The 12,642-nt window shown below is 43.2% G+C and overlaps 1 protein-coding gene and 1 long non-coding RNA gene across 14 annotated transcripts in view; one reads left to right on the forward strand and one right to left on the reverse strand.

Moving 5' to 3' along the window:
• The window catches only part of APPL2 (adaptor protein, phosphotyrosine interacting with PH domain and leucine zipper 2), a 62,288-nt gene extending 54,523 nt beyond the window's left edge, over positions 1-7,765 (reverse strand). For 9 of the 13 annotated variants that reach the window (XR_012420563.1, XR_012420562.1, XM_074007668.1 and 6 more), the window contains exons 1-2: positions 7,483-7,765; positions 715-813 (exon numbers count right to left, since the gene is read on the reverse strand). Coding sequence is in view for 7 of the 13 variants with exons in the window: in XM_074007665.1 (XP_073863766.1) it covers positions 715-813; positions 7,483-7,536 (153 nt within the window). In the remaining 6 variants the exon portion in view is untranslated. The remainder of the gene's footprint in view (positions 1-714; positions 814-7,482) is intronic. The other 4 variants (XM_065524741.1, XM_074007666.1, XM_065524740.1 and 1 more) reach the window with 2 other exon arrangements.
• A 67-nt stretch (positions 7,766-7,832) lies between these two features.
• Positions 7,833-12,642, forward strand: part of LOC135966316 (uncharacterized) — a 58,316-nt gene continuing 53,506 nt past the window's right edge. Inside the window, exons 1-2 of the long non-coding RNA XR_012420564.1 lie at positions 7,833-8,242; positions 9,876-10,115. This is a non-coding gene — a long non-coding RNA (uncharacterized lncRNA). The remainder of the gene's footprint in view (positions 8,243-9,875; positions 10,116-12,642) is intronic.

Here is a 12,642-nt window from a genome sequence, read left to right on the forward strand (position 1 = left end):
TTAAGAGATTATTAATGAGAAAAACATCAACACACAAGATTTAAGACAGCAAGGAATCAATAATGAAAATGATCAGTCACCATAATATTGTGATGTGTTCAATGTTTTGTAACATAAAGCATTTTATTTTTAAGTAACTCATAAATCTTGTCTCAGAAAGCAACATACATGGGCACTTCTTGACGTTAAAAAGATTCACTTTTGCTACTCAGCAATTTCTTTTGAATGGTTTTGCAAGCCAGAGATATTTGTTCCACAAAACAAAGAAGCCACCCGAGTTTCAGAACTGTGACTCAAGTCTTTTCAGAGGAAGCAGTTGAAAGAACATCTCTGCCCTCCCACACTGTCATCTAAGACTGCCCATTTATGAAAAAGACAAAGAGTATGTCTCAAAATACTGGACCCACTTATTCACAAGTAGGAAGAGGAGACTCAAATGTTTCCCATTGGGTTGAATTTAAAAAAAAAATTAGAAGCATGTATGTGATCCGTCTCTAACGGTTCTAATTACAGAAAAATCACTCTTTCTTAAGCAATGAGAACAGACTGTCCTTAGTTTTTTGAGGTGAAAAGCAGTGAGAAAACAATTCTGATTTTGTTTCAAAGTCTTAAATGATACTCTTCGGATTCCAATTTCTCAGCCTGTGAGGGAAGTTCAGGATGAGGGGAGAGGATGCTCACTCTGCGGTATTCAGGGGAGGGGTGGCGGCATACCTGGGCTCCATAGACGCGCTGCATCGCCTGCAGCAGCTGGTTGGTGTAGTCTGTGAGGGTGCCAGCATCTTCTTCAAACACGCTCAGTAAAGAGCGAGTCTGGGAGAAAAGAAGAAAAAAGGTCAGTTTCATTTCTAAGTGGAAAAGTTACAGAGGAGGAAGATCCACACACCCACACGTGCGGAAACCAGAATGGGAGGAAAGAAAGGTACCTGTTGGTTCCCTGGCTTCTTTTATTGATCATACCAGTATCATGTGATTCCTGGAGCTCTGGTTTAGAACTCGCTTTCTAATCCTTTAGACTACAGTGTCAAGGCAATTTCAGAATTGGAGCCAGAAAAGCCAGTTTTTAAAAGATTATGACTGAAGGGCTATTATCTATTCTGACTTTAGCCCCTACCTAAGCACCAGTAAAGTCTATCCAATAAAAAAAGGTGTTCAAAAGGGCAGCCTCTCCTCTCAAGTCCATAAGACAAACACAGGTCAGGCCTATTCGTGTATCTGGGATGTGGTCCCCTAGCACAGCTATAGTGTGATCATCCCAGCGGGAACCGGCAGTCTGGTCTTCTGTAATCCTGGATGTCTTGCAGGAGTGTAGGAGTATGTCATTCTTTCCTCTTATGGTACTAAGATTTCCTTGGGTTTTTTTTTTCTTCCTTTCTTTCCTTCTTTCTCTCTCTCTTTTTTTTTTTTTTAGATGGAGTTTAGCTCTTGTTGCCCAGGTTGGAGTGCGATGGTGCAATCTCGGCTCACTGCAACCTCTGCTTTCCAGGCTCAAGAGATTCTCCTGCCTCAGCCTCCTGAGTAGCTGGGATTATAGGCGCCCACCACCACACCTGGCTAATTTTTTGTATTTTTAGTAGAGATAGGGTTTCACCATGTTGGCCAGGCTGGTCTCAAACTCCTGATCTCAGGTGATCCACCCACCATGGCCTCCCAAAATGCTGGGATTACAGGTGTGAGTCACCACGCCTGGCCTGCTTGTTTTTAATTAGATTTTACCATTTTCAAACTCATGGCCAGGAAATTTCACATCCCCTGGGCCCACCAATAGCAGCACTGGCCATAAAACTCTAATAGCAACTTAATAAGAATGCTAGTTTACCGTTTTTAGGAAGACAAACTCCTCAGTGCTCTGAAAGCAGCAGAGCAAAGTCATAAGCTGAAAAGTATTTCTAACATTTTCATCCACAGTGTTGAGGACACAAAAAGCACTAGAGAAATATTTATATACTGGATGGTGAACAAACAAGAATCAAGGTGTGCAGAGGCAGATCTACTCAAGGGATTTTCGTTAATGTGCCCAGCACAGTGGAAATTTAAAATACTATGTTAGCAATAATTGGATCACAACTTTAAAATATAACCCATTAGGCAGAGAATGCAGAGTAAAGTTTCGGGAATGCCTTTGAGGTGATATCAAAGCACTTCACCAAATACAACTCACTAAGGCTCATTATCTCCCTGCAAATAAACTGCAATTCCTCCTTTTCTTTTTCTTATTTCAGGTAAGAGAACAGTAACTGACCCCAAAGCATCCTCAAAAAACTAGAATAAGAATCTATGCATTGGGATCATTACCTCCCACCATACATGATCTACCCCGACTCTGCTCCAAAACTCGGATGCACTTCGTAGCAATGCATGCTTATCCCGCTTTGCCCAGGTCTTCCAGGCTAAAAACACCAGGACTAATGCACTATCTTCAGTACCAATGCTTATCCACAGAAGAGCTACAGTGCAATAATGAATAAGGAAACTGTATCATCATGTTTAAAAAAGCTCTCAGTGAAAGAAAAACAACACAGAATTCGTACAGTGTATAATCTGTTAGAAGAGCTCTTTGAACTTGTAAAAGTTCATAACCACGGTATGAAATATATCAGGACCCGAACAAAGGTTTTCTCAAACATTATTTATCAATAATATGCATACAGATTGTTGCTTTTTGTAAACAAAAATTGTGGTTGTGACCCACTGGATTTCATAATCTACTAATGGATGTCAACCAGTAGGTTAGAGACACTGATTTAGGAGAATGAGAAGGGATATAACTGGATTGTGGCTAGTTTTTTCAAAAATACTACTGATGCCCATTTAGCCAAATCCTGTTTATTGCTTTTAATACTCTTAGGGATAAAAACAAACTGGAAGAAAAGAGGTAAAAAGGGAAAGAGAGGGCTTGCATGAATGTCCTCCACAAAGAAGGTAGAAAGAAAACTAAAATTACCACTTACTCTATACCACCTGTGTGCCAGACGCTGTGCTAGGCACTAAACATCTGTGACTTCATTTAATTCTTTTAGCAACTCTGCGAGGTAGATTCCATGGTTCCATTAACTTCATGTTACAGATGATGAAACTGAGGCTCATCAAGGTTAAGAAATGTGTTCAACCTCCCACTGTAGGAATGTGGCAGGGCTGGGATGTAAACCCAGGTCAGCAGCACTGAGGTCACCAGCAGGATGGCTCTCATAGCGAGTGCACTCTTTGGTCCACAGCCTACAGCCCTGACGCGAGGCAGGACAGGGGCAGACTGGAGCTGGATGCTACTACCATGCCCCCGCCCACAATACCTGAGTACATCACAAGTGTCCTTTGTCCTTATACCGTGCGCACAGGACATGCGACTGTGATGCCCATTAGAACTGACAGGAAAACTCTGGTCTTCCCTTTCTAATTTAACTTGGTAGTGATCACCTCTATACATAATAAATAGAACCAGCTACCTTGGACACTGGCTATCCACATTTACTACACTATGTCTGCTCAAACTTTGGTCTGGAACAACAGGCATATTCTGAGACATAAAGAAGGAATGAGACCAAGAATAAAGCAAAGGCACACTAGTAGCTCAAAATCCCACAGTATGGTCAGAAAGACACTGGTATATGTCACTTATAAAGATAACAACAGCAATCACTTATGGGGTTACTATGGCATGCCAGCATGGAGACACTTTACAAATGTTGTTTATTCTTCCTAACAACTCAACTAAATAGCTATTTTTATTTTTATTTCACATACCTCCAAACATAACCTCAGAGAGACTGAGTAACTTGCCAAAGGTAACAGCAGATTCAGGAGTTGAATTCCATCCATTTTCTATTGCCCGACACTCTTAAGGGTATACTCGGCCAGAGAAACAAAACCAAGCACCCTATGCATACAGCCTCAGCTACCTATCACTCCTTTACCTTAAAGAAACCGGGTATTACTTAATAAAACACTCCTAGACATTCTCAAGAATAGTGTGTAATTGTGTAATGGCCCAATTTTAACACCACTAACTACTAAGAACATTTTAAGGTTATAAACAAAGTTCTTATCTCCATAATTTGGTGGAGGAAGAGAATGTCCTAGTGAAAAGAACCAAGACTTTGGGAGGCCAAGACAGAAGATCGGTTGAGCCCAGGAGTTCAAGACCACCCTGGGCAACATAGCAAGACTCTTTCTCTACAAAAAAATTTAAAATTAGCCTTGTGTGGTGATGCATGCCTGTAGTCCTTGCTACTCAGGAGGCTGAGGTGGGAGGATCGCTTGAGCCCAGGAGGCTAAGGGTGCAGTGAGCCGCCATCATGCCACTGCACCCCAGTCTGGGCAATAGAGCAAGACCCTGTCTCAAAAAAAAAAAAAAAAAAAAAAGAACCAAGTCTATTGAAAGGAAAAATAGGTTATAAACAAAAAGAGGAACAGCACAAAACATTTCCACAATGAAGACATACAAAACCACCAAGTTACATTTTGAGATATCTTGTTTGAGGAAAGAAAGGCCTGATTCGGTTGGAGAGTGCCGTTCCCAGCTGGGCCACTCAACTGCATAACCTCAGAATTACATCTTTCATTTCTTTGTTTCAGTTATGCCAATCGCAAAAGAAACAGAACACAAAGCGAGCAAGCAACAGTGCTGTTGTCTTCACCTTATCTCAAAAGTGTACTACTTACAGGACAAGAGAATAAGCCCCTGAAGAATAAGCTGCAGGAGCTCAAAGCTGCATTTGTGTTCCTATCGCAGCAGGATTCACATTGTACTGGAACTGTTGCCTCATTATCTGTCTCTGGAACAAACTGTGAACCAGTCAAGGGTAGGCACTCTTATTTGTCATCACATTCCCAACAGCCAGTAGTGCCAGGCAAGGAGCAGAGGCTTCTAAACAGCAATGGAGACAGATATCTTAATCCCTAAAATGTTCTGCTTCCCATATATGAGAGGTAAGCAGAAATAATGCATGTGTATGCACACAGACTAGTTTTACAATGCATCGTGCAGCACTGCAAACTAAAAAGGAGTCCATGAATAGATGTGTCTAAGGTCAGTTAACTGCTATTCAGCTCTTCCTGGGTCATTCAGTTCAATTACAAAAGCTTTGGTGTTCATTTAATTAATCCTGTGCAATCACATTACTGAAGCAACTCTCAAAATTACTCTTCATAAAACTAGAAGAAACACACAATAGATGGTTTATTAGGTCTTTTCCTTTTAGTGCAACATTTTAGGTCACTAATGACAGAAAAGTCCGGTGCTAGATAGCTGGGCTAACTTGAACCATATCCCTAGTACAGGCAAGTTGCCTGGGTTCCAGTCCTGGCTTTGTCACTTCATGGTGTATAATTGTAAGTAAATTACTTCTCTGCTCCTTAGTTATTTAAATAGAGAACATACTTCAACACTACTGGGAGGATTAAGTGAGTTAATATATGTAAAGCATTTAGAAGAGTACCTGGCACATAAAATCCTTGAGACCGGCATTTGCTATTGTTTTTATGCTTTGCACATAAAATGAAGGGAATGGATTAGATTCCTTCCAGTTCCAAGTCTATGAGTCACCTTGGGAGTAAAGCTACGTTAGGCACAGGTCACATACAAGAGAATAGTACATAAATATGCTCTGATGATCATTAAATACCTTCTTAAAGTCAGTTTCCATTCTGTACAACAGCATCATCAAGAGCCCTCCTAAGGGTGACAGCCAAGTCTCAAAAGCAATGACAAATAAACTTCCTATATTAAAAGGAACATATTAAATAAGAATGATAATGTCTCTAACCCTCCTCTGCCACATACCAGTTCAAAGTTACACACCATGTAGATATGACACAATGTTAACTCTCAAGTACCTTGAAGATCACCTGCTCCCCCCCGCCCCCGTCTCTCATTCTGTAGATGTTCTGCAGATTAGGAAACTGAGCTAGCCACAGGGCGGAGATGAAGAGACTCACCCACATCATATCCTAAGTGAGCGTGAGAGCCAGAATTAGAACCCAGGTCTTCTGACTTGCTCTACAGTCCTGTCTACTTCCTCACAGCTGGGAAAATCCTTTAAGCCACTCAGAAATGGTGTATATTCTTTCATGTAAGAGCTGGAAATTAAGAATGTGATCTGTTTGTGAGGACAACATCAAGAATCAGTATAACCTCTGTAACCTGGCTTAGGCATCACCATGTAGGTTAGAACAGCAGGATATTTCTGGGCACCTCAGTTCCCACAAGTGCAAAGCAAACAGAGATCCTTGTTCAAAGTGATCATTTAAGATCTCACATTGCTATCTTCAGATTCCACACAACAGGTATGAGCATGGACGAAATGCCTTCTATCAAGGGCTTTAGTCTGATAAAAATGCCAGGAGACTACAGCTATATAAAAAAGGGGGCCTTGAAAAAGTCAGTCCAATGGATGCAAACTTACCAAAAACAAAAATAAATCACAGCTTGCTTCCAGTTCCTTACTTATCTATACTAGGAGGATCACAAGAAATGAACAAAAGACACCTATGCATACAGTCTTTTGGACTTATTCTGAACTGTTGATGTAGGTAAATCCATACAAGGATCATCCTGGGAGGTATTATTCACTCAGAAGAAAAAGGGAAGGAACCCCAAAAGAGAGTGGAAAGCGTGAAACGAAAACAGGTTAATCTCATTCTAAGTTTTCAAGAGTTGAGACACTAGGAAATAAAGGCACTTACTTAAATAAACCCGGGATGCTGAACCAGGAGTGTAGATCTGAAGCTGGGGAAATGTTAAAGGAGAACAAAAGACCTCTGGGGAAAGGTGTGCTGAATTATGAACTAATGTCATTCTGCACTCATTTGCTATATTTACACACCAGTTTTCATCGGCAGAGCTCAAAGGACTTGACTCTCATCTCGAGTGTGCTAATGAAGTTCCCTTGTGCGACAAATGGGGCAGGTATTGTATTTTTCTCGTCACTAATGGGAAAACGGTGCCAAGAGGAGGCCTGGTACCGCCGGGAAAGAGATCCAGGAACTCTGCCTCTCATTCTGGCTGGCACAGGTCTCATCACATCATTAGGAGTAGCAGTAATAGGACTGACTCATTATCTGTACCGGACATTGTCTGCTGACAACTTTACAGGTATTTCTCATTGACTTCTCTTAACCCTATGAAGCAGGCACAATTATTATTCCTATTTTACAGACGACAAAACTAAGGCACAATAAGGTGGTTTTCCTGAGGCACTCAGTTACTAAATGGAGTCAAAGTTTAGATCTCGCAGCCTCAGTTGCAGCTGAGTTTGGAGGCGGGTCACGACATCAGGACTCCGGCCGCGGGGCGCTCTCCCGGTTCCCCAGCTCTGCCCCGGCTCAGGACTCAGGGCCCGGCCCGCCCCCCTCCTTAACCCGAGAGAACCCGGGGGGAGGCGCCGCGAAAGGGCCCGGCCGGGGGCGCGGCCTCCACCCCGGGGCTGGAGGGGCCTCCTCGGCCCTACCCCTTCGGGCGAGGGGCACCGGAACGGCGGGAGGTACCTGGGGGCTGTCCTGCAATGCCTCCTCTAGCAGGAGCTTGTCCACGGCGGGCATGGTGCGGCGCGGCTCAGCCGAGGGCTGGGTTGGAAGGACAGAGGGCAGGAGATGCGGCGGCCGAGAGTGCTCCCGGGCTCTGGGCTCGGGCGACGCGGCGGACACTCCTTGCCCGCGGCGGCCCCGCGCGTCCACGCCTGGCCAGTGGCCGCCGCCGCCTGCCGGCCGGCCCTCCTCCGGGCCCTCCTCCCGGCCCAGCCCCCAGCCGAGCCGGATCAACAGGAAGTGTGGCGAGCGCACGGCCGGGAAACCGGAAGTGTGGTGAGCTCGGGTCGGGACACCGGAAATGTGCTCTCGCGCTTCCGCCTGCGCTCGGCGGCTGGCGGGGAGCTGCGGGCTCTGGATGTCACTCATGCCGCAGAGGGAACCCTTCGGGTGTTTGTGCTCTGTGCAGAAGGCCCTTCAAGTCAGTGCATATGAAGTCCAAAAGAGGAACTCGAGGGTAGAAAGATAAGGTTTTATCTGCTTGTGGCTACCCAGAAAGCCTTTTGAGTTAAAGGAGCGAACAGATTTTTTTCTTTTAATGGAAGGAAAAACCCACACTTCCCACACCACTTTTTCTAGATAAATTTCGACGCCTCTGAAACAGCTCTGAGAGCAAAGAGGTCACCTCTCCTGTGGGAACAAGAAAAGAGGAGAAAAGCTGGATAACTGTCTCGTCTGTGATAATCAGAAACAACCACTATGGAAACCGCAGCTATTTGATGTGGGTATGATTAGGTCTCGTCCTCCTGGTTTATGTTTTGTCATTTTGGAGAATTTCATAATCAAATGTTTAGAATTGGAAGGGCTAGATAATCTAGTTTTCAGTGTTGTCATTTAGAGATGAGAAAATGGGACCCAGAGAAATAAGTGATCTGCCCAGGGTCAGTTAGTAAACGCTAGAGGGAGAAGGAAGGGAAAGGGATGGAGGAAGACTGGCAAATGGAACTTGACATCTTTTTATACGGAAGGCAAGGGTTTCTGAAGTTCCTTCTTTAGAAGTCAATAAGACTGGCCGGGCGCGGTGGCTCATGCCTGTAATCCCAGCACTTTGGGAGGCCGAGATGGGTGGATCAGGAGGTCAGGAGTTCAAGACCAGTCTGGCCAAGATGCTGAAACCCCGTCTCTACTAAAAATACAAAAAATAGCCGGACGTGGTGGTGGGCGCCTGTAATCTCAGCTACTCAGGAGGCTGAGGCAGGAGAATCATTTGAACCCGGGTGGCAGAGGTTGCAGTGAGCCAAGATGGCACCACTGCCCTCCAGCCTGGGCAACAGAGCAAGACTCCGTCTCAAAAAAAAAAGAAATCAGGCAGTATGTATATCACCAAATCAACAGAGGGGATATGGTAATATACAAATTCTACATTCTGCAGAGACCCCTTAGGTATATCACAACCCAATCTGCATTGCTGACACCTCTGACAGTCTAGTATAGTAGCATGCTGCCTGATCACTTGAAAACTCCAACACCGTTATTTCCTTGGTCTGACCAGCGTCAACCTGACCTGAACCATTTTGTGGCCTCCATCTACCATCTTTTCCTCCACAGATTTCTTTCTTCCCTATTCTTTCTTGCCTCCACCACACTCTGTCTTCCCTATAGGTGGAATCATGCTCACACCATATTTCTTCCCTTTCCTCTATTTTATACTAAGTGCCATTCAGTTCATTTTACCTCAGCCAGTGTCCCAGACTCTCTTCTCACTGAAATCGTCTTCCTCAAGGCCAGACTCATGCTCTTCCTTCATCCTGATTGTGAGAACAGTACAAGGATAGTATTATTTTAATTTGAAAATACACACTACAAGAAGTTAGTGCCCTCAGAACCCTTGAAAGGGCTCAGACAGCCCCTTGGGAATCACAGCATTTTTCATGTACTGCCTCATCTTCTAATTAAAGTTACTTTTCTTCAAATACTAGTATTCAACATTCAAAAATCGTTTAAGCTATCCCATTACTTTTCTGCATTTTATTGCTACATTATGGGCTAAACATCCTTAGTGGGATTTCTTAGAACTTAAGAACTATTTACAACATTGTTTCTATGGGAAAATGTATCCCAAATTCAAAACAACTAAGTTACAAAACTGGATCTGGAAAGACAACACATGCCTAAATGGTTTTAATTTATCTCATTTGTTAATTCATCCAATCATTCATTCATATATTAAATATAGGCTGCTTAGTGTTAAGCACTGTCTGCCACTTGTTTGATTCTCATTTAAATTCTGAAGGCAAATATCCTCTTCTTTGATAATCTGTGAGAAACTACAGAAGAGAAATTTTTATGTCAACATGAACATTTAAAAATGTTTCATTAAAGAGTATATCTGTTCCTATTAAACTGTTATGCAGGTGGATTTTAGAAAGCCACCCCACTGTCTCTGAAATCCCTGGTCAGCTGTGAAGTTGGTGACAGGAAGTACAAAGATAGTCTGGAGTTGTCGTGACGTCTGGAGAGAGAGAGGATGAATTCTATGGAGCTGTAACCTGTGACCCATTAACGGCCAGTGGGGAAAAGGACACAGTGAGACACAAAAAAAGGACCCAGGATGGCCAGGTCAGAGAAGGCCTAGGGCTTCAGGAGTAAGAAAGGTAGGAGTGAAGAAGGCATCGTTTTGGGAAGATGCTTAGCAAACTGCATGGTAGGGCACACACACTGATATTCTTTCCTCTGCCAGTCAAGCCCTTTCTCCTGCCTCTTGTCTGACAAACCCAACCACAATCATCAAATCCCAGTTTAATGTGACTTTTTTGATGAAGTCTTCATTTACTCCTGTCCCTGCACGCAGAATACATTTTCCTTTCCTTGAGTGTGCTTCAGTAGCACTTGCCGAGATAATTCTAGAATCACACTTACCTCTATTTATTTCTACCTCCAACCTTCCAGTTAGAATGAGCGGGAACTTGGTCTTATTTATTTCTGTAATTAGAGTGCCTAGTACATTACTTAGCGCAAAAGCAGTTGCTTGATAAATACTTATTAAAATATAATATGTTATTATAACTTTTACATGATTGATACTCCAGAGTTTTAAAAAGTTTTCATAAATCTCATTTCATTTGATAGCACAATGCTGCTTTTGCCATTAATCATTCGCTGGGTAGCACCAACTGTGTGTTAGACTCTTCTCTAGAAGCTGAGGATATAGTCTGAAGCAAAAAGAAGCCCTTGCCCTAATGGAGTTTATATTCTAATAGAGGAAATAATAAGAAATACAAGTTGGTAAGCATACGATAACATTTAGTAAAAGAATAGAGGATCATGGGAAGCGGAAAGGATTCTTTGAGGTGGGCAACTGTTGAGCTGAGAATTGAATCAGGGAAGCCCAGCCGGAAGGAAAGAACAAGTGAGAGGGCCCTGAGGCTTGCTCCTCTTTGAGGAGCCTCAGTTTACTTCCCTATGATATGAGAATGGCATTACTAATCACAAGTTGTTTCCATAGACACCTGTCTCTATATCCTGCATTAGTCAAGACTTTTTAAGTGGCAAATCACAGAAACCTAACTCCAATTGGCTTAAAGAAAACATAAAAGTCTGAAAGAGATTGGATTTCTTAGATCACTTATATGCTGATGAGAATGATCCAGTAGAGTAGGGGGAAAACTAAAGATATGAGAGAGAGGTGACAATTGCAAGAACAAAGTCCTTGACTAGACAAAAAGGAGTAGAATCCAAATCACAACTGATAGGTTCGGGAGGCTGAGGCAGGTCGATCTCTGGAGGCCAGGAGTTCAAGACCACCATGGTGAAACCCTGTCTGTCCTGAAAATACAAGAATTAGCCGAGCATGCGGGTGAGCACCTGTAGTCCCAGCTACTCAGGAGGATGAGGCATGAGAATCGCTTGAACCCAGGAGGCAGAGGTTGCAGTGAGCCGAGATTGCACCACTGCCCTCCAGCTTGGGTGACAGAGTGAGACTGTTTTTTAAAAAAAAATGCAAAAAACAAATCACAAGGGATAGGGATGACCTTAGATAGAAACAAGCAAGGACAGTACGTTCATAGTGATACAAGAACAGTAGGTTGGTAGATTAAATGGGAGGAATGAAGACGTTCTGTTCTGATTGCGTTTATTTTTCTCAGTGAGATAAGAAGCAAGGCCATCAGCCAATGCAATAATGGTCAGATGGTATTGAAGGTTTGAGGAGAGAGGAGATGGCATAAAATAGCCATCTTGGGGCACAGGAAGGTGAGGCATAAGTATCAGTATCCCCATTTTATAAATATTACAACCGAGGCTCAAACAAATGATGTGACAGGGCCCAAATTCTAAATGCCAGGGCTCTGCCCACTGCACCCAAAGAGAAGAAGGAAGTCTGCTCAGTAGGAAGCTTCAGAATACCTAAGTCTAGGATTCCTATCCTTTTACCTCCCAGGTGCCTATGTAGTGTCTGACTCACAACAAATGCTTTTCTTTCTTTTCTTTCCTTTCTTTCTTTCTTTTTTTTTTTTTTTTTTGAGATGGAGTCTTGCTTTGTCACCCAGACTGGAGTGCAGTCATGCGATCTCAGCTCACTGCAACCTCTGCTGCCTGGGTTCAAGCGATTCTCCTCCCTCAGCCTCCCAAATAGCTGGGATTACAGGCGCCCCCCCACCATGCCCAGCTAGTTTTTGTATTTTTCGTAGAGATGGGGTTTCAGCATCTTGGCCAGGCTGGTCTTGAACTCCCGACCTCAGGAGCCCAGGAGGTCAAGGCTGCAGTGAGCCATAATTGTGCCTGGACAACAGAGCGAGACTGTGTCTCAAAAATAAAAGTTTTAAAAGTGGATTCTATTGTTGAGGATAAAAAAGGAGGAAATATCATTTTGGGGACAATGGTCTCTGTCACAGTTCCCTAGAATGAGTTAGTCAGAAAAGATTATCTTTAGAATAGGTTTGAGTTAATGGAATAGAAGGGAAAAAATGAAATAGAAAGGAAAAAAAAAAAAAAGAAGAGAACACAATGATACACAGAGAAACAAGTTCAAGCAAAGGGTACAGAGAGATGTTCTCAAGTTCTGAAGCCTTTGGCTCAGTTTGTTACCACTCCTGTGACTCTTGGTAGGGATTAAGCCTTGACTTTCCATTCGAACTCATAAAACAAGATAAAGTTTAGGAGAATAATGTCCGAGCCACAAGG

This window comes from Macaca fascicularis, chromosome 11 (assembly GCF_037993035.2).
Source record: "Macaca fascicularis isolate 582-1 chromosome 11, T2T-MFA8v1.1".
NCBI classification, from domain to species: Eukaryota; Metazoa; Chordata; class Mammalia; order Primates; family Cercopithecidae; genus Macaca; species Macaca fascicularis.